The following is a 23,210-nucleotide window of genomic DNA, read 5'->3' as shown; positions in this document are numbered from 1 at the left end:
TTCTAATCTTCAAATGACGTTAGTTTCATATATCATTTGTTAGATTAGTAAAAGGAAGATCTTCGCTGGTATATTTCATTTCACTGAACAGGCTCCTCTTGATAGCAAAAAAAAGGAAAAACATAATCCCTATGTTCCTAATTTTGGTGGCCTTAAAAATGATAATAAGATTGAAAACATACAATAGTTTGTCTCACCAGAAATTTGGTAAATAATTTCCACAATATTGTAACATCTCTGTCATTGGAAAACATAATTTGTTTCCTCTTGATTCAAACAAGCAGACATGGTTTTCTGTCAACTGTTATCTGGACAATATTTCAATTACAATACACCATACTCTCTCTCTTTCTCTTTACTCCAATTAATTTCCAAAGTTTATCTTCTGTTTCTCAATTATTTTCATTGAGAGAGCAAATTCTTCCTTCCGTATCTACTGTACCACCAGGAAGTATACTACAGGTGCATGTAATTTTCCGCGAAATTATCGCTTGTGATTATACGACTATTTTTCACGTTTTTGGAATCATCCTTGGAAAATTCAGTTGCTGAGACCTTCTGTACCAAGAAGAACTCATAAGTATCCTTTTTATTTACGTACAATTTATGATTGCATGTTTCTCTCCATCCATGTGTTTCTCTCAATTATTCTCATTGAGAGAGCAAAGTATACATTTATGCTTGGTTCATGCCTTATGACATGTATGGGTTTCTTAATGTTTTCCTATATAATGGAAGGAAGCAATCCAAGAGAGACAGGAACCACTTGTCAGATACGGGAACGGTATCCAATACCAAGATCTATCTATGTCACCGACGCCAACAATGACAAGTATGATGTCAGATCGGTTCCTATTTCTGGTCAGTTTTCACACAGGAAAGACAAGAACAAGTTGCAATGTTGATTGTTGTAGTTTCTTCTCACAATGGAAAATTGCAAGAGACATCTGTTGTGACATATTCGTGCAAAAAGTCGGATGGGTCACATCTTTTACATCCATGTGACCTCCTTTTTGTTACCAGTTGTCATTTCTGCATTTAAATGAAGAAGAAAAAAAATGAAAGTATCATTTTGAAACAAACTCTTACATTTGGCACAGATACAGAATTCATAGTCATAATTTGATTACTTTATAATGTCACATCCATGTTACTATGCTGTTACTTTATCGACTACTGTAGTGTTAAGTGATTGTATATAACAATTAGTTGCAAATTTCAATGAGAAATGTTTACAAATTTCATGATATACATGTTGCAAAAGATGCAGAGAGAACTGTTCATCTTTTAATAGGTCAATCAAATCCTATTCATTTGATGCACACGTATGCATCTACTATTTTCTAGACCAGTCAGTTTATTGAGTAAACGACTCAATTAATTCATAGCACCAGCTTTATAATGGTAAAGAAACCAAAAAAACAAGTGCAATTGCCTAAACTCTGCAAGATTAAACCAAATCTGAACCTCCCTGGTGCCTTTTGAGGCATAGAAACTTGTAGTTAGATGTGTTTTGATATTGTAGTCACATGTTTAGTAGCCTACCTTCTTTACACATTCAGAGACAATTCGGTTGACCTTTGCTGCTTCGTTTCCTACCTGCTATGGGCCTCAACTTCATGACATCAATTGTGTAGGTCATTCGAATAAAAATAGGCCAATTAGTCATTTTTCAAATTTTATACCATTGATGTCTCATTTTACGTTCCACTGTTAGTTCCTGAGTTGAAGAAATGAATTAATAATCAAGTAGTTGTCGTTGATGTTGTCGTCATCATTGTGCGCTAAACCAAAATGGATGTCGATTTTCGAAAATTTGCGAGCGGGATGTGGGACTAGACTCCATTGTTTTGGCCTTATTGGATGTAATGTTACAATATTTTGGCCTGATGGGATGTAATGTTACAATATTTTGGCCTGATTGGAAGTAATGTTACAATATTTTGGCCTGATGGGATGTAATGTTACAATATTTTGGCCTGATGGGATGTAATGTTACAATATTTTGGCCTGATTTGGAAGTAATGTTACAATATTTTGAGGCAGGAAAAGGAACAATCATGAGCAGCTGTCATGACATTAGTCAGAAACAGTTTTTAACTTTTAGCAGTCAAAATATTTGTGTCAGAATTTGAACTTTATGTTGACCTGTAGCAGACATGAACAGGATGTCGCTATCCCATCCGTAAAATCATCGTTTCCAAATCGAAAATATGAGATGAGTAAGAATGGCCTTCGAGGCAGCAAGAACAACTTGTTCGTCTTTCTGAAATTTTTGGTAAATATGTGATTTAAAGGTCAAGATCCCTACAGCTGCGAAGGAATCAGTATTTCTGCTCAAAAAGTTTGATTGTTGTTGAGGAAATTCACAAACGTTTTCTACAAGAAGTTGGGGATTACCTGTGTCTGCCACATAGTGTGGTTGTATCTCCACTGCCACATGAATGGTGCATGTGAAAAGAATTTCAAAGTATCATATTTAGGTTCCTTAAATAAATATCTCTCTTCTTCATTTAGGAAATAGCAGACTGAATCAGAATCAATACATGCAATAAATAAGATGGCTTTATTGCAAGAATAATACCCATGCATAAATTGTGATGTTTGACAAACTGACTGTTTATATTTCCATGGTAATGGATTTCCATAACACTATTTAAGTCATATTACATCTTTCTTGCAGTTACTTGCCTCTGCATAACCCGGGGGGGGGGGGGTGGATACTGCAAGATATATCCACCTCCCCCAGTAGGGTGGAAAAATAACTTCTTAAATTTGATCACCAAGTTTACCAAAGTGACTGTTGTATCATTCAATATTTCAAAGAGAGATAAACATATTAAAAAAAAAAAACTTATTCACTGCAAAAAGCCTGTGCAGGGAAACTACATATGTAACCAACTAGCAGGACCTTCCATGGTGGTGAACTGAGATGAAAACAGATTGAAGAAACATTTAAAATAGTCAGATGAACAGACAACTTAATTAGACTAATGACAATGAATAGAGTAAACTTAGACATCTGGAACAAAAGACAATATGTGAGATGAATGAAAGCAAGAGATGAAAGGGCAGTAGAAAATGGAAAGGGTTCTCCAGATATAACTCTAAATGCAACTTATGATTTGAACAATAAATTTGTACCTGGAACAATATTTCAATACATCTATAGGAAGTAATTAGGGCTAATCTACAGATATTAGTCAGTTAATCTCACCTGAATCTACATGCTGCCAAAGGCATATTCTATCTATTTGATATGTGACATTGTTGGTTAGCCGTGGTAGGGCAAATTTTTTAGAACTTTTTTCTGGTTATGCCCCGGACAACCATGCCTTACAATTTGGTTGTCTGAAACAGCAAATTTGTTTGTCAGATATTAAAATAACAATGCACACTGTAGGAGAGATGCATAGGTTGGTGAATAACGCACAACATTTTGGGGGTGATACCAATTTATCATATTTGGGGTTTATTTAGTCACCATGCAATCTGAATTTTGATGTAAACAACTTGTCGTCTGTCGGGCAACTTACACAGCTGATTTTGATTGTCGGAACTGAAATTTTGTCATCACTGATGACCGGACTACCATTAAAACTTGCATGGGCCCATTGGAAATGATTTTGCAATTGTTATTCCTTTTTTTGTAATTATGACTGTCACTGATGATTGTTTAATTAAGGTTCTGATTACCTACGAAGTTAGTATGTTTACAGAGCATGCTAGTAGTTTTCAGTCCTATTCAAATTCTAAATATTCTACTCCTGCATAATTTCAAAACAATTATGTTCAATGCAAACAAATTCCTAGCATATTTTGAGTGCAATGCAATTGACCTTTCAATCCCAATATTGTTTTACAAATCACCCCTGAAAAGCCTATTACTGTGCCTGTATGGTAATGAACTTGTGAAAATAATGTGCTCTGAACTTCACTTGTGATTGATAAGTCATTTGCTATGCTTTGTTGACTCTATAAAGAGAGGTCTTTAATCTGTCCTCTTAATAACTTCTTTTTCCTGAATGAACTGGTCATTTCTGTACTCATTTGTTGTCATATAGAAGTACGATTGTCCTGCATTCAACATCAACCTCGTTTTGAGGCCTTGAGGGTCATCTTACTCGATACAAAGTCTAAAAATTGACATCAGTTTATATATACAGGTAATGGAAAGATATGAAAAAGAAAATAGCAGTATCCATATCCCCTTTGTTTTCATATTTGTTAGTGAGGGGGAGTGGGGTGGGGGAAGGGGGGTGTAAACGAGAAGGAACTTACAGATCATTGTTCAATGTTTAAATCAAAAGAAGGGGAAGGAGACCATTTTCTTCTGAAGGAGAACTAAAGTTGTTTGGTCTATGAGTTGTTTCTCTGGCATCTTGCCCTGTTCCTTCTATGAGCTGTAAACATGATCTTAAGTCTTAAGTTAATCAATAGCAAATTTAATTGCTCTTATAATGACTAAGTACTGAGACAAACTTAGGGAATAATGTGCTGTTTGTCATTATAACATGAACATGAATATATATTCATGTTTCCCTTTAAATATATTAATGTTTCCCTAATAAAAGGTCTTCAGTTGCCCCAAAATATGCTTGTAAGTTCTATTAACGGTCACCAATACTGAAACTTGTTCCAGCATTTCTCTCCAACCTTCCAAGCATTTCTTTCACTGAGTTTGTTAAATTGACTGATTTAACAACGATCCTGACTGGTTGGAATCACTTTTTACGGTCAAGATCTCCCGAAAAGGGACCTTGAAGTGACCTTTAGCAATCATTAACATACTTAATTTGCGGTAAAAAAAAGGATGACCTTAAAGTGTGCTTATGTTTGTTTTGGAGAATAAAATTTCTAACAAGAAGTACATTGTACTTTAAACAATTGGTTACATATCCCATCATGTGAATATGCGGGGAAAAAAATGCTATTTCTGTTGGAAATTGAGGATTTAACTGTAATTCTCAACTTAAGGTAATGCATCTTTATTATAATTAAAAAAGTACCTATTATTTTAGTTGGTTTAATTGTCATCTCTTTAATCATCACTTCATGCTTTGATACATTAATTCCCCTGTCTGCTCTGAAATTAAAAAAAAATTGTTTTGCTTCATCCCTCCTCCATTTGTTCATTTAACAATGCATGAAGAGCCTTCAAAACAATTTAGTTATAACTGGGATTAGGGCGTAACTTGAATTATGGTATGAACTATAAGAAGTGCATGCAATTTGTAGTTCTATGAGAGAAATTCTGAAAGATCCTTACCAAATTTAAATGAAGTTGAGACAGAATTCAGACACTTGAAATGTTAAGTGACTTGTGTAGAGAGTGCTATCTATATAGTGTGGCACTTTCATTCAATGCATGAAAATCACTTTTATTGAAAATTATTCGGAGTCATTACTATGAAAATATATGTTCATTTAATTCATAGGTTAATTACCTATAAGGTAAATTTACAAGCCCTACAGTAAAAGTTGGAACCATACCCATTTCAAAATGAAAACAATAGAATGAAAAAAGCATAAAAAGACACTGAGAATATATATATATATATATATATATACAATTATTTTAACGATCTATGACATCAATTTAAAAGTTTACTTTTGGTGGCCACATTTGACATTCTGCAAACCTTGGTGAGCAATATCTCAATAATAGCATGTCAGAATTAATATACACTAGTCGTTAATAAGATATCAAATGTTCTTCTTTTTAAATGCCAAACAATCTACTTTTTACTACTTTTTCAGTTTAAAAGTCCAGGTTTTGTAAACTTTCTCAGTCTAAAATGGCAAGGTGATAGATATTCGGCTATCTTACCCATCTGATCACACCTGTCGTACGTTATTAATGAATAAACATCTCCACAAGATTAACTTTTAGCATTTGTGCCCTGGTTTTATTTTGTTACTATAAATATTTAAAAAAAAAGACTTTTGATTTTTTTTTCAATAACATAAGCATTTAGATTTCCAAGTTAGCCTTCAACGTCTTATTTGATAAAAAAAAAAAAAAAGAAGGAAGAAAAGAGAGAAAAAAAAAAGAAAATAAGAGAAAAGAAGAGCATTAACAATGAATGATGAGAAAAGAAACAATTTAAACTTGCTCTTACTCCGTCTAAATGTTTTGATGTTTCTGCCATAGGTAATTAGTACACATGCCTGAACTCTCAATTAAAGTACAGCCCGAGGATAAGAAACCCAGTGTCATGGAGACAAACACAAATTCCTCAAGGTCTTTTCTATGAGCAGTGTATCATTTTGTGCATAAACTATGTATAAGTCTTTATATAAGTTCCCCCTAGAAATTAGGAAGAAAGCAGTGGATTGCATTCCGTATGCGGATATTTATTTCTTTTTCTCCTCATCATCATCATCATTACATGGTTATTCTCTCTGATGATCTCACATTAATACTAACTATAAAGTCACGCCGAGAACCGAAAGAGCTGGTCCCGGTAATAAGACCCGCAGGTAGAATAATTCCGATTGGCTGTGACAAGAGCAGAGGTGGAAAATAAGCGAGACATGTTTGCTATTTATTGACGCTTGATTAAATGCTGCCATTATGGGTCTGAAAAAAGTTGAGCTCTCTGAGGAACAGCTGGAAGCAGGAATGTTTAAAGAGTTTGTCAAATTTAACTTATACTCAGATTTTCTTCAGATAACGAGACTTATTGATGATTAACATTTGTTGTTTTATGAAACCAAAATAAATCCAAGAAAAAGTCAAAGGGTGCATTAAGATCAACAGATCTGATCACATGGTTTGGTATCCAACATTAAAACATCAGTTCAAATGGTTTGGAACTCTCAGAGAGGGTTGATATGATAGAAACTGTTCTGTATCAGACCCTTCATGACTTGCAGTCATCGAAAAGGAAATTGAGGGTTTTTCTTTTACTAGGAAAGAAAACTTGCGAAACCATAAGCCTTGTGATGTTCCGTGCAGCTATACATGGTCTACAACTATTGTGTTGAATTATGAGCAAAACAAACAACAAATGGAAGTCAAAGGTCAACACGGATCCAATCCTGTGCCTAACAAAACAACAAATGGAAGTAAAAGGTTCAACCTCAAAACATCATTAATTCAACACCAATTATGGGATTCGATCCTGCGCAGAATAAACAATAAATGGTTCCAGTCAAAGGTCAACACAGATCCAGTGTTCAACCACGAACATCATTAATTCAACACCAAGCATGGGATCCGATCCTGCGCGTAACAAACAACAAATGAAAGTCAAAGGTCAACACTGATCCAGAGTTCAACCCGAACATCATTAATTCAACACCAAGCATGGGATCTGATCCTGCGCAGAACAAACAAAAAATGAAAGTCAAAGATCAGCACAGATCCAGAGTTCAACCCGAACATCATTAATTCAACACCAAGCATGGGATCCGATCATGCGCGTAACAAACAATAAATGGTTCCAGTAAAAGGTCAACACGGATCCAGGGTTCAACCTCAAAACATCATTAATTCATCACCAATCATGGGATTCGATCCTGCGCAGAACAAACAAAACATGAAAGCCAAAGATCAGCACAGATCCAGAGTTCAACCCGAACATCATTAATTCAACACCAAGCATGGGATCCGATCATGCGCGTAACAAACAATAAATGGTTCCAGTAAAAGGTCAACACGGATCCAGGGTTCAACCTCAAAACATCATTAATTCATCACCAATCATGGGATTCGATCCTGCGCAGAACAAACAAAAAATGAAAGTCAAAGATCAGCACAGATCCAGAGTTCAACCCGAACATCATTAATTCAACACCAAGCATGGGATCCGATCATGCGCGTAACAAACAATAAATGGTTCCAGTAAAAGGTCAACACCGATCCAGGGTTCAACTCAAAACATCATTAATTCAACACCAAGCATGGGATTCGATTCTCCCTTGATCCTGGTCTCTCATGGGTTTTACCTTGGACGATCCTGTTCCTTTAATAATGATCTTCATCTGATATTTAAGTTTTGATGAAATTTGACAACAGTGGAAACCAGACAGTATATATCAGAAATGATAATGTTAAACACAAGGAATTCATATTGACTCATGCTTACATTTATCATTTTGGCCATTTTATGAAACTATCTTGCGATCCACTATTCTCTGACAGGTTTTCCTTTAAAAGGATCATCATCATGTGAATATTTTTTTAGTATAGATCTCATGAAAGAGGAATATATTCTATGCATTCTGTGGAACTTTTCATTCAATTCCTAAATATTATTTTTGAGATAAAAATTATACAAATTAAGTTAAGACACATTTTGTACTAAAAGGTGAACTTAAACAGGTATATCATAGATGTGCACTGAAGACAATGTTTGTTTTTGTTTTATAACTTTAAAATCATTTTTCTACCTCAAAACTGTTATGCATCTCAGAAATGAAAGCACTACACAGTCATTTGGATGTTGTTATCTTCACTTCCCCTTGTAAGGTAAAGTTAAATTTATTAGCAAAAAGAAAAACTTTTGCTGCCATTATGCAACTATGACATCACACTTGTTGCTTCAATTTCATTTATGTTTACAAATGGTGACAATGTCAACTTTCATTATCTTGAATATGCTATACATGGAATTGCTTGCAAATGTCATCAGGATTTATAGAAATATTTTCAGTCAAAGCCTAAATTTTGCCCTTGACTCGAAGGTGTTTCCTATATCCTATGATTTAATTGTCTGATTTCTATCTGATACCATTTAACTAGCTAGTAGCTACTTTTAGCTAATTTTTGCTTTTACACTGCAGACATCATAGAACATAAATTGTTGAAGTTAATATTGACGTGTTGATAAACATTACCTAAGATTTATAAACAAAAGGAAGAAATTTGAACAATCTTTGGTTTACAATTAATTGTTTCATTCCAAGAATGGATGTTAAAGTGGTCTGGAGTTTCAGCATGTTTCATTACCCTTTCCAGTTTTTTAGTTGTCCAAACAGTCTGATGTAAAATTCATCAGTTTTGTGAGGAACAATTTTAAGTCCTCCTGCTTAAAAGTGGTTAAATTTAATGAGTTTCTATATCCAAAGCAGCTTTTTTGGTTTGTATTGTTGCATTTCTGGAGGGTATTTGATAGTATTTTCTCATGAGAAAGAAATATTTTAGCTAAAAAAAAAGTGTAAAATATTGATAGAATATTAAAAATATGATGAATTTGGATGATGTGATTAATACTTAATAGATGAGAAGTCTAATTCAATCTGGCTAATGTTACTATAGATAGGAAAATGGAATTATTGAATAACAAACATTTATTTAGGATAGAAAAAAAAAAATGATGAGAATCTAATATTATGACCAAATACAATTTTATTTAGATTTTCTTCTGAGCCGCCAAATTTGGTAAAATCAAAACCCTAAGTTACCCACCATAAATGTGAACAGGATCGACTGTGATTTAAACGTTTGGATTATCTAGTATTTTGCCTCGGGATCAGAAACGATCTTGCAGTGAGCTGTATTTATCATACAGAACGTGACCTCTCATTGGCCAATCTTAACCTGCGTGAAATTTTAGTTGTCAGACAACATTTTGGACAAGAAGACAATGAATTAGGATCAGTCCTGATACAGACTGTCACGTTTCTGTGAAATTATAATTCCAAATTTTACTGATAACACTCTCGATAGTTTTAAGTAAAAAGCCACTGAGGCATTTTTTCCTCGTTTCAACCAGGTTACTAAATGGAATGTCAGCCGACTGAAAGTGCTAGGAATGCCTAGGGTTTTTTAGGGGGCCCAAGAAACATCAGCAAGTGGTTTAAGAGGATAAAATATGAGAAATCACTTTTACTCTGATTTGAAATGATTTTTTTTTTTGGTCCCTTTCGTCTTTGACAATTTGAATTATAAAACCAAAGAATAAAGTATATTTTCCGTTGTATAAAATTAGCATAAAATGTGCATTAAATTTGCATTATTGAATCAATGTTTATGGGGACACAAAGGAAAATCCCAATAATCTGGCCTACTGATCACAGATGTAGGAGATTTGGTGACCGGGGCGGTCGATTAAGAAGAGAATAGATCGTAACCTTTTTTTCTTTTTGCATAAAATTAGCAATATTATAGTCACTGTAAAGGATACAGAGAGAGCAACCCTATACTGAGAGAGAAAGGTCTCTGTCAGCAAGCAGCGAGAACTGTTTAGAAACTTTTGCCCGTCTGGAAAAATCCCATATCCAACTGGAATTTATTTGCGAACCACATTTGGGTCATGTGCCATGGTTTATGGACCATTGCTCTAAATCAATCAGTTACATTTCTTTCGGGAAGTTCCACTTGCTCCTCGTCCCTACTCCTGCTGATAAAAAAAAAAGTTGATAAAAATGCTAACATTTCCCAGATTATCAGAGCAGCTAGGCAAGTAGTTCAGTTCATATTTTGTTCTTGATGCTTTGTAATATTGTATTCCAATGTACTTCATCATTAAACTCAATGCATGGGCTTGCATTACAACACCTTAATAATTAATGAAACTTATAATTAAAAGATGATTGTGTTTAAAGCAATATAGCCAAGCTTTTTTAAAGGTATATTCAACTGTGATTCTAAAAGGCAAAATACCATAATATAATGCAATGGTTGCAAACCTTAAAAGAATAATCCAGGTCAAATTTTAAAACATTATTTATCACTGTGCAACTATGACATCACACCTGTTTGCTCCAAGTTCACTTTTGGTACAAAAGGCCGCAACTTCAACTGTCAATAACTCTAAAACTGTACATAGGAATTGAATGCAAATTTCACCAGAATGCTTAGATTATGTTCCTCTTTAACATATATCAAAACGCAACTTTGACCTAGACACTATTCCTTTTAAAGATTGGAAGTAGGACCATATATAAGTCATTTGATAATTCTATAAAGATCACCTCAGGTGGACATTGATGTTGTCTGATTAGTTTATGTAAGTTGCAATGATGTTCTGCAAAAATGGGGCAAAAAGAATGTAAGCTATTTTAAAATCACCTGAGTAAACATGGAGTCATGTGTTCATGTAAATGGTCTAAAGGTTGTACGGGCTTTAAGTTTGATCTCAGCATGCACCGCTCCTTCAGAGACAGAGTAATAAATGTACAACCTTCACATACTTACATACAGATGGAGAAGACAGGTTTCAATTTGGGGAGAAAAGAACATATTTATTCCATTTTAAATCATTTTCCATATAATTAGAGTACTTGCCTTGTAGCTTTGTCAAGATATGCTTATCAAGAAGTTGCTATTGGAATCAAAATCTCACATTCTATTACAAAAACAAAAAAAGGAAAAAGGAAAAGAAATAGTGGTTGAGATTTTACGCCAAAAGAATCCAATCATAACTGTTTAAATTTAGGATCCAGCTTTAGGCTCTGCATAGCTTTATTTTGAACAAGAAATGAAAGTCATTAAAATTGAAATAGGATACAAACATAAACAAATCTTCCTGAAAATTTGCTACAATCATTTATTAACCTTACTGTAAATGTTTTGAGTTATCACTATAATAATAATACAGCTTCTTCACATCTAGAGTACCTCATTTCCCTCAGATGACCCTCCTATCAGAATACAAGTTTTACAATTCGCAATTACTATAAAGAAAGCTTTGAAAAAACCTCAACCATTATTTATGCACAGCTCAAAAAAAGGGGGGGGGAGGGGATGCAGATATTCTTTATACAATAGAGACTTGGCTTTGACACCTGGAGAACCCAACCGTCTGTGGTTATTGATGGATTTTATCATATATCGCAACGAATAGGAGACTCCTTGGGGGTTTCATCTTTTTAATGAAATTTGAATAAAATATAAGCATCATTCATCATATAGGCCCTCTATGAGAGAAGTGTTGTATATATAGCTCATACTCGCAACTGAGACGTTATTTTATGTCCCTCCTCGTTTCTTTTTGTGAGGTTGCACGCTCTGATGGTTTTATCTTCTCCGGATTGTTTTCTACGAGCTGGCGATATTTTTGCTCAGCTATGTGTATTAATGAGAAAGAGGTACTCGTTAATAATAACATTACCTTCTTGAGGAACTTGGGTGGTCCGTCTGTGTGACATTATGATATAAAGTAACATTTTTCCAATGTGAATTCTCTTGTTGAATAAGTCAGAACACTCAAGAAAAATACTGCTTTTTAATTTTTTTAATTTTTCAGACTGTTTTGCATCTTTCCATAACTCAAATTAATTTTGTATGACATATGAAGGCCCTTGTTCTTTTTTCCTGATATTTTCAATATGTACTCTGCTTTCCCTGAATTAATGAAAAGCTTTTGTTCGTCTCAAGAGACACCGACTCAATCAAGAGAAATGTCAAGTGGTGCATCATTCAACTTCATCTATACAGTAGCGAGAAAGTCATTATAAATTAATTTTGCATATATTGCTGTAAACATATATATGTTTTCTACCTGTTTTGTGACGTTAAAAAAGACGAAAATGACAACAGTCATGTTTCTGTGTCTTATTTTAAAAAGGAAAATATACGATACAAGAAGTAAATAAAATGTCAAATTAGCCATAACTTTTTACAAAATGTGACATTTATTGCATTTTAAATCCAAAACTTTCTTCAATTGAGCATATGGATTCTGAGTATTTCAACCTAACATAACTTCCTTTATAGTAACATTAAAAATACCATTCATTTCCCTTTTTTTTTCCAAAATGTCTCATACGCAAGCGATCATCTTTGATATCTACATCAATCAAATTTGTCAAATTGCACTCTTTGTCTTTGCCACTAATTGAGAAACAGGGTGGTGGCATAGTTTTCTTTTGCTTATTTTTGGTGTTTTTGTGTGAAAACAATATATGTGCACAGCATAAAAATGCAAAGAAACGAAAAAATATTGCCTCAAAGTATGCCAGCAGGATTGGTTATTTCTGGCCAAACTTTTATCTTCATGTTTTGATCAACTGGAGGCTTCTCATCTTTATAAAAACTTGATTTGTGTTATTTGATCATATTCCCTTCGTGTCTGGGAAAAGTATTTTGGGAAACAACCTTGAAAACTTACCTCTGGGACTTTTTGGAAACATTTTGAAAATTCTAGCTGCCTACTATGTGGGTCCAATACCTTACTATCGGAATGCACGTGTCACTTGGGGAATTGACTTTGTATTCTGAATTATTAAACAAAAGTACATGCTCCAGTTGATAGAAAAATTGATGAAATTGATAGGTGAATAAGAAGCAATTAAAACTGCAGTCTGCTTCATAAAACATCAAATAATTCATGAAGAAGAAAAAAGTCAAATATTGATCACACAATATTCTGAGCTCTTCTCCTCAATATGTAATTTAGAATTAATAGTACTTTGGCTGTTAATACATCTTTAAAGGCACTTTTTTGAGTTGGATGTTTTATATTTCTTTGGTGTATCTACTCTTTTGATGCCAATTTTGATTTTTGGGCTTTTTGCTTAATTACCCATCTCCTCACAAACTCATTGCTCTATTGTCAGAGGCATAGGAGCCTAATTTGATTTGGGGGGGGGGGGCTGTATTGACTTGCCTGAAAAGAAATTACGCATTCAATATGTTAATATGTATATATCATCTAGGCGTTCATCGGTTGTTACATCACATCCCAATAACACAATCATTTTTCGAGTTATTACCCTTCCATATTGGTTACAATTATTGGGGAAGTCGTTACAATGATAATGATCTTACTAATATCAGTTTAACCATTGAGAAACATTGCATATTATTTTTCTCTCAGTAGGTGCCCGAAAAATTCTCAGCATATTGCCTGAATTTTCACAAAATATTTTGGTTGGGGGGCTGCAGCCCCCAATCCCCCACACCCCACCTCCTACGCCTATGTCTATTGTGCTGCTGAGAGTGCACTGATTATCTTGAGATAATAATGGCGAGTGTAATGTGAGGCACAATTGGATTATTCAACAAGACAAGGCCTGTCATCTGCCAATTTCTCAATATTAATTGCAAAAGCTGATTTAATGAAAGTAATTTTCCATGCATGTGAAAAACTTGTTGACGAAATGCAAGGGAAGCACTGGAAAGCACAAAGAGATTAACATGCCTGTAGTCTCTTCAATTGGGTTTTTTGGGGAACAATTTGGGGTTATCCCGGTTTGTGCTTTTGTTTTTTTCTAATAGTATGTATATCAGTTGCACAGAATTGCTTCTATTCGGTTATTCCCTACCTCCCTTATTTTCACACAGCATTCGCATTTGTAAGCAATCAGCTAATGTTATTTTGCAGGGGATATGGATCAAAAAGTTTTGGTGTCAGTTTTTAGAAATTTTCTGTAGATTGTGATGTTTCAAATTATTTCCCTTGAGGAGTACTCAATTTGACAATGAGATGACTCACTATCTCAGTTGTAATGCTTTAGCAAAGAGTTTCAGGTAAACATGTCATTTGCAGTGTGGACTATTGGACCATTTTTTGACCGTCTAAAATAATATCCAATAAAGGTGATAAAAGTCACTTAAAATTTATCACAGAAAAATTATGTCCATATAAAACTGAAAAGAAAATAGAAAGAAAGAAAACAACAAATATATAAATACTATCTTTAAGTATTAAAAATAGATGTTTTTGACAATCTCTAATAGTTCTTTACTTTGCATATAATATACATGCAATTCATTAAAAGGTATATTTTTTTAGCTTATCAGTGATAAACATTCAAGTTTCTACAATAAATAAAACCGGTTTCCACTGTTCAAACTTATACCAGGAATAACCTGACAGATTTTCAAGTTTGCGAATGAAACGTTCTTAAAATTGTCTCCCAGATTCATGAAGATTCCTGAAGAGTGATACCAAACTGTACAGCAAAACATGTTATATTGACCTCCATTCTGCAGCTTCTGGTGTCAATATTAAACGCTCTAACAGTGTAATAATTTGACATCCAGTTCTGGCAGCATCTGGATCTAAATAGGCAATTTAGAAAAGGTGTGATTCATTCCTCCCCGTCTCCACCTTTAATCATAAATGCTGGCTGGAAGAGTCCTGTCCTTAGCCAGTCTCCTCGTGAAACTGTATGTTATTTAATTCTATTGTCAGATGGGCAGAGTAAGATAATAGTCCCATTTTTACCTCGTAAATAGATGCTCCAGTGACTCGGGCGATGATGTATGCGACTGTGAACGTACGTGAGACCCGATGGTGATATGTAGCCTTCTAAGAGCTTTTCCACTGCACCCTAATTACATTTGACACCTTGCTCCTCTCAGGAGGTTTACGTAGATAGATGGATCACGGAACCGTCCAGGGAATTTATTAACCACCATCAGAAATGATGAAAATAACAACTAATTTGGGCTGTTGCAAAGTACTGGCAGGATTTGGCAAATTTTTTCTTTTTGGATTTTTTTTTTTTTTAAACTAGTATTAAGAAACTTCTAAGATATAAGATATCATGGATCGATAACAATAAGGAGTTTTATATTTCCTGCCATGAAATAAAATCAGTTTGAAATTTGCCTTTTATGAAAGTGATCAACCAGACTCCCAAATCAATATTCTATGAAGCGCTAGATCGTGTTGGTGCACACCTATCTAATGACAGAGTGTTGTCAGTAATTATTTAAACAGCTCGATTAATTTTTTGTTATATGCAGAAAGAATACAAAATACAGTGAAGTAATACAAAATTAATTTGTGATAGGTGATTAATCTTTGTTGGATGGAATTTATAAGACAGAATAGTCCTGGAATTTTATATCCATCTGTTTTTGTTTTTTCCTTCCAACTTTTAACAAAAATTGACGGTGGCATTCAATGCTTTAAGTAATTACTTACAAAAAGAAGGGTCGACATGCTTAACAAAATTGAGGAACAGAAATAAACAGGCACAGACAACAGAAGCAAAGTTAAAGAACAACGAAAAGCAATTAGTAATTAGAATATCTCATATGAGCACCCTTAATTAGGGGCCTTTATTTTAGGCTTTGTTGCAATCCACTTTTCAACCTTTACGTTTCAGTTAATTAACAAACACATTACAGTCGGGGTTTGGTGTGGTGAATTTGAATAAAGATCGTACTTACAGTAGGAGTCAATATGGCAAAACCTGTTAAAACTTGGCAGTTTCTATTATTTTGAGATAGAGAACAGTAACAGGCCACTGGTATAATTTAAGCACTGCGACAGTCATCCATTAAGATTTGGTATGTCATACCGGTTTAAACAATGATAAACAGATTCAACACTTATTTTAAAATCTGTCCATAAATAATTTTCCAGCCAAAATGAACTCAGTATAGATGTCAGGAAAATGCAATTATATTTGCACTTTTTTTTAAAAATGTTTACCTTTGAAAAATGCAAAATCTCTTTAACGATACAATAAAGCTAAATTCTCAATGTCGGTTCATCTAATGCAAGCCTAAAATTTCAATGTTAGTCAACTTGTTTTATAAATTCTAATAACTAACACCAACACCCCCCCCCCTGCTTCCTAGTAAAAAGGATTATTTATTGGAATATTACCAAAGCTCCGATTTTTACTGTGAATTCAGGATTTATTCACCATCAAGCTGCTCATTTTTTCTCCTTTCTAGAGAATATTATTTTACATGATTTGTAGATGCAATACAAGAAAACAAAGATTGTTTTTGAAATTCTATGCAATATGACATGATGATGCCACTCACCACACTATTGCAAATCATAAAACTTCACAAAAATCACTTTTCTGTGATTATCGTTACCACCTTCCAGCATGTAGTTGTCGCTTGTATAGAAAATTTACTGCATTATTCTTTAGAAGAGTCAGTTTCGACCTTGCAGAAAATTCCTTTAGTCATATATTCTTGAAGTAATATAATTGCAGGCATAGAGGTAGATGAAGGCATGTTTTCATTATTCAATATAATTCTTTAGTTTCTTAAACATTGAGTGATGATGTTTTCATGCTTAATTTAAGCAATTAATGTAAACAGTAATCATTTAGAAAGATATATTGTTTGTCCTTAATGGCTGTTCTTAACTTAGTAATTTCCTTTTTCAAGCCTGGTTATTTTCCCTAAGGCAGGTTGTCACTACAAGATGGCTATTTAGTCGTCTCAGACGACTGGACAACCCCTCAAATATCACCTCAGCGAGGAGTATGAAACCAATTTGGATATTAATTTAAACAGACGGGTCCCCTATCTTTAATCATCTAGTTGTATAGTTGCCCAAAGGGCTACATATCCATCTTGCATGAATTGACTATATATAGCTATGTATGACATACTGCATATCCCTGCATTGGGAGACAAATTGGCCTATATTAACAAAGATTTGATTATTGACATTTTAGGAAAGACATAAGGAAATTATGTATACTGTATGCTTTGAAAAATGCTACATTGATAACCAAGAAAGATAGAGGCACAATTAGCTAATTATTATAATAATGTTGTCATTGTGTATGTATTTATGTATTTATTTTAGATCCTCCTGCAAGCATGAACTTGTGAAGAAGCCATCATTGACTTATCAAAGCCGCAAGCTGACCGAAGTCAGTCTCTTAGATTCATATTTAACGTCCATGAAATAACGTCCATTGAAATTACCATTCTTAACTAAATGTCTCAGTCAATCGTCCACAATTTAATTTAAGTTTAGTCTGAAAAAATAAACAAAGACTATACACAGATTGATCAAGCCGGCAAACTGATGCCTAGCTGAGAGTCTTACACACGTTTGTTAATCCCAAAACTACAGTCACAAAGTGCAACGGAAAAGGTAACAATCGTTCACACCACAATTGATGCATAGTCAAATAGCAGTGTTATCACATTCACATTGGTTCAAAATTAACTTTAAACTTGAGGGTGGAATTGTCTGTTTGAAACATATAAAGATATTTGTTTGAGCTCCCTGGGCTTCCCTAAAAGTGAAAATACCATAATCCAGTAGGTTGTTATGGCATAATGGCCCTACATTTTTAAAACAAATTCTGAACTAAATTTACCAGTGAAGAGATATTGAAGTAAGTGGCAACTCGTATGTCATTTCCATGTTTTCACCTTGAAAATTGTAAATGGATGGCAAACAGCATGCATGATCTATTGTCTGTTAAACAAAGATGTTGGCAATGAGAAGAATCCCAGTTGCACTTATAATTAATTTCATTTCCCAAATTTGAATGTCTGATCTCTCAGATAATAAGGAGGATATTACATTCATGTGAATGTTTCTTGCTGTTTTATGTTTGCTTTCAGATGAGTGTGAGCAATGTATACTCTACAGTGTGTAAAGCTAAATGTTTCCATGATGTTTCCGAAAAGGCTCACAGAATGGAAAATTCAGAGTTAGGGCGGGGAGGGGAGTGGTGGGATGAAAAGATTGAGGAGTGGCACTGTATAATTTACAGTGTGTAAACTCAATACTAAATGCTAAAAACATGATGCTTTCTGATAAGGCTCACAGAGGTAGGGCGGGGGGGGGGGGAGAGGTGGGGTGTGGAGGGCCCATTGGCACCAAAGTTTGAGGAGGGCCCAAAAAAATAATTTAAGGATGGTCATAATATATATATGTGGCTCTGTACCCCATCCTGACTAAGTGTCTGTCTCTGATGTGATTCCCGGTTTCACAGCATCTTCAGATCCAAGAATAACAAGAGCATATTCCCATAGTTTTTCCAATCTTTTGTAGGATATATCACTGAAGCTCTATAACCTGCCCTTTTGCACCTAAGATTAAAATGTCCGTACTTAAATAGAAATTTAAACAAAGAATAGTTGAGGCTCTTGGGTTTTGGAGTACTAACAGTGTGGTGTTGATTTAAATTCTTAATGGAAATTGCAAACAGCAGAAGCAAATAAATATTTGTGCAATAAACACCTTCTCTGTGACACTAGACTCTCATCATGTTGTTTCTCACATAAATGATCCTAGCTGTGCAGTCCTCTGAATTGACTAAACTTGAAAACATCTTACCGTAGATAGCGTAAATAAAACTAATGCTTGTATCACAAGATAAACCAAATATTGATAGTACAATTTAAGCTCAATGTGTCCCAGAAAGGTACAATCACCACATCTACAGTAATGTATGGATCAAGTATGATACAATGTAAGTATCATAATATTCCTCTCGTGCAAGTTTATATTTTTGTTAAAAGGGGTTGTTATATGCAACATGACAACAACAAAGTCCCATCTGGTGTGCTATATTATATAAGAAACTTATGTTAGATCAAACTTGTCGTAAAAAGTATGATCTTTAATAGACGAATGATGACATTGATATTAAATATACATTGATTGCAAATTATTTCACAACAACTGTAGGATTTTGCAAAAATTTCTTTACAAATTAAGAAGGGATGGTATGGGTGAGGATTGGGGCAAGGGGAGAGATATAAGTTACTTATAATCAATTTAGACAAAACTGAGTAGTACATATGTAGAAAAGGAAAACTCTATACCCTGTTCAATACCTCTTATTATTAGCATAAGTATGAGCTTCTCTACGGATAATGTGAGCTTAAGCTAAGCAGCAAATGTCACGTTCAGCCTTTTGCAACTTTTACACACTTTTAAAATGCCAAAAGTTTAGAGGGCATATTTATCGTTGTAAAAATTTCTCAAAAGGCAGCCCTAGTTGTTGGTCAAAGGTTAATGAACTGCAAGAAAAACAGAACCAATATTTACATGATCTCTTTTGCTATTTAAGGAATTGTTTCAGATTTTAACAGATAAAAATTAGTACAACTTTCCTCATTAAAAATAAGTTCAATTAAAAGTCATGTGTTATCCAGAGCAATACTTTGTACTGTTTCAAAATAGATCCTAAAGAAAACAGTTTGATCGAAACTTTCTCTAACAGAAAATCCTGCATTCATTATTCCCAAACATTCCTTAGAAATGTTAGCAGAATTTTAAATTAATAAGTAAACGGAAATTTCAATTTACTTTGCAAATGTTTGAAAGTTGCGAGTTTCAACAGACAAAAAATCTCTCAAGTTCTTCAAATTTGTCGGAATTCAAAATGACTCAAAAAGAAACACGGAAGGCCAAAAGAAAGTACGTCGCAAGTCTGTGTTTGCAGTATAAACAGGCAATTTCGCAGTGTTCCATAAAAAGAAGCTTTCCCCTTGCGGAGAATAAAATTGCTGTTTTACTGTAAACATTGCTGTCATCTCAGGGAGACAGCAGGAAACCATGTTAAATTTGTTCATTTCCCAGTGGTCACATACTGTTTGCCATAGAATCTCCCATTTAGCTTGACTAAATAATCTTGTCTGCTTCTGTTAGTTTTGAGGCGTAGGCAGAGCAATTTGAGGTTGAATGATGATACGCTAGACGACATGGATACAGTTCTTTTGAATCATAATAGGGAGAATATATTGGAAGAACTAGTGGTAATATAAGGGGTGTAGAGATAATAATCAGTGATAGCTAGGCTAAATTTGAGTGTTGATGATATGGAGACAATTTATTCTTTCCATGAGTGTCTCTACAATAAGAATGCTGATCCTTGTTGCAAATCCCTGACCTGAATAAAACACCTTCTGCCCCCCCATCCCCGCCCTCCATTATTTGGTCGTAGTTGTAGGTACTTGCAATGTTACCCCATATGTTATACTTCTTTGAACATTGGTTTTTTTTGTGGATGAAAGTCACGTCATGAATTTTTCAGTGAATGGCTGAAAGAAGGAAGAAAGAAAGAAAAACTGCATTACTGACAAAATCTGTATCATCACTTTGAACATAATAGAACCCCATAGTTAACCCAGATGACTATAAAATTTAGACTCCCTCTTTCACAAAGGAATCGTGGTATTTTAGGAAGAAGATCAAATCATGGCAAATTGCACTTGTAGTGCATTATAGTCTTCTCTTTTATAGGTGTATGAAGTGATGAATTTTTCAGCAAATGACAGAAAAAAAATACACTAATTGACAAAAGCTGTAACACTACATAAAACATAAATAGGGTACCAGGAGTCGACCCTCATAGCTGTAAAATTCCATGAAAGGGAGAGGACTGGTTTTTGGAGGAGCTCAGAACATTCTCATCCTCTTTCCTCTCTTGTTTATACTGTTTACTTATATCATCTCTTTGAATCCATTATGTTTTCAACTTTAGTTCTTAAACCAGATTATTGAGGTTTTCTTTATCACTGCGTCAACCTAAGAGATAGTTTTATAACAGCCAGAAAGCCTTGCACCAGTTCGAAGACTTTGAAAAAAAGTTTGAGTTAACAGTCTGTAACGCTGCACATGTGTAAGCTTAGTTTGTTGTACACAACAAAAGTAAATACTTAGTTTAAATCTTAGCAAATACAGTCTAGTTGCTCTTATAAGGTCCCAGCAACTGAGATTTATGAATGGCATGCCATGTTATATAGTTTGTTGTGACACTGAAAGTCCATGTATATGGGCGGCTATTAGATCCCATTAGTGTTGGGATGGAATAAAGAGGGGGCAAGGGGAGGAAGGGAGTAGGGGGAAGGGAGGAGGAAGCATAAAACAGAGATTTAAAGAACAGAGAATTAAATGAGAATTAAACAGAGAATTAAATGAAAGAAAATTAAACCTAGTGTATAATTTATGTACAAACCTGCATGGAGCTACATAATGTCCAGTTTAATTTGAAAACTGGTGTTTCTTATCTGGGGGAAAGCAGAGGACATAATAAACACAAACACAAACACACTAAAAGATGAGAGAGCAGGGGCACCTTATACATATCTCCAGGATTTCAAGCCACTGGATGGGGTCTTTTATCAAACTATTTCTAAAAATAAATCATAAACAAACGATGAGTTGACTTGAACACTGATAACAAAGTTGAAGCAGGATTTGTTTTCTTGGGGGGCTTATAGGAAATGTTTGCCAACAAATTTGCTGTTTCATCAGTTACAGTGCTGTATTGCAACAGTCACATGCATATGACACTGCTGAAAGTGATCATGTTACATGCTATACTTGGCTTTTAGCCATCTAGAAATTATGCAGGGATTTTCAAGGAGAAATTACGTAAAGGTAGTAAAATATTCTATTGGATTCTCTTTGTTTATATTTGATTAATTAACTATCAGAAAAGAAGATGATACAGGTAAGTGTAGAATATAATTATATCATTATTTGGATGCAGGTACCCTGTTTGGATCTTTGGATTGGGAAGTACAGTAGTAGTGTATGGAAGTTTTAAATTGTCTTTATATATATGAACATACTTGCATATAAAGTGAATATCTTCCGCTCTAAACTGTACAGTATGTGTGTGCAAAGCAGCTTGGAAATTGATTGATTAAATGTTACACAAAGTTTACATAACGGGAGAAATTTGAACCAAACCTTGTGTATTCAGAGCTTACAGATGGCATATGATAGGTTGTGTAAAAGTAGACAGGAAATTGAAGAAGGAGGAGGTGAGGTGAGGGGCGGGGAGGAGGGAGGGATGCAGCTAAGTGGAAGAAGGATCATTCTGCATAACCTGAACTAAATTACTACCTTTGGAGAATAAATTTGTATAGAGTAGTCGAGCAAATAGAAAAGTTGAGAAGGAATGTTTCACTCAAGACACACATAAGGTTAACAATTTTTAGCAGCCAGAGCAGTCTTGGAGAAATATATGTGAGGAATGAGCCCTGATATATGTTGCATGTTTTGTGTAGGGAAAGATTGCTAACTTCCCCACTCACCTTATTGAGTCCAGAATTTCCTTGGATCCATCGCCACCCTTGTAACCAACAGTTTCAGTCATAGATAAATCCCCTCCCCTCCCCTCCCCCTGCTTTTTCATTATACAGGGAACAGTTCATTACTTACATATTAAAGTTAGTAATTTGAAGTCTGTCGAGTTAGGTTTATCTTTAAATAATTGAAATACACTTTATGATTGTCAGTAGACAGATGTTACCATACCAATTTGCATAGGTGTAGATTATTTAAATGCACTTTTGATAACACCTGAGTTGATTCGTGAATATTGGACATAGAGAATGTCACAAACGGATTAGACCTCTAATTCTGCATGGAGTACACAGCACATATACACACATGTATAAAAACACACACGTGTATGTACTGCATTCTGTGACTACAATTTCTATCTTTAATGCAGCATTCACTTGTGGAATATGCTGCCACAAGATTATGTGAACCACGACCGGTACCGTTAGTGTTATGCATTCACTTGTGGAATATGTTGCCACAAGATTATGTGGGTTCAGTTACAAT

General features: G+C 34.4%; 1 protein-coding gene across 6 annotated transcripts in view; it reads left to right on the top strand.

Moving 5' to 3' along the window:
- The window catches only part of LOC139959624 (RNA binding protein fox-1 homolog 2-like), a 226,523-nt gene that overhangs the window by 18,861 nt on the left and 184,452 nt on the right, over positions 1 to 23,210 (top strand). Inside the window, exon 1 of one of the 6 annotated variants that reach the window (XM_071957400.1) lies at positions 21,935 to 22,083. The exons of the other annotated variants lie outside the window; for them this stretch is intronic. Coding sequence (XP_071813501.1) covers positions 22,075 to 22,083 — 9 coding nt within the window. The 5' untranslated portion in view covers positions 21,935 to 22,074. Of the gene's footprint in view, positions 1 to 21,934; positions 22,084 to 23,210 lie in introns of those variants that run through there. 6 annotated transcript variants of the gene reach the window in all.

The sequence above is a fragment of the Apostichopus japonicus genome, chromosome 19 (assembly GCF_037975245.1).
Source record: "Apostichopus japonicus isolate 1M-3 chromosome 19, ASM3797524v1, whole genome shotgun sequence".
NCBI lineage: Eukaryota > Metazoa > Echinodermata > Holothuroidea > Aspidochirotida > Stichopodidae > Apostichopus > Apostichopus japonicus.
Note: the sequence above shows the minus strand (reverse complement) of the source record. Positions and strands in the feature narration are given on the sequence as shown.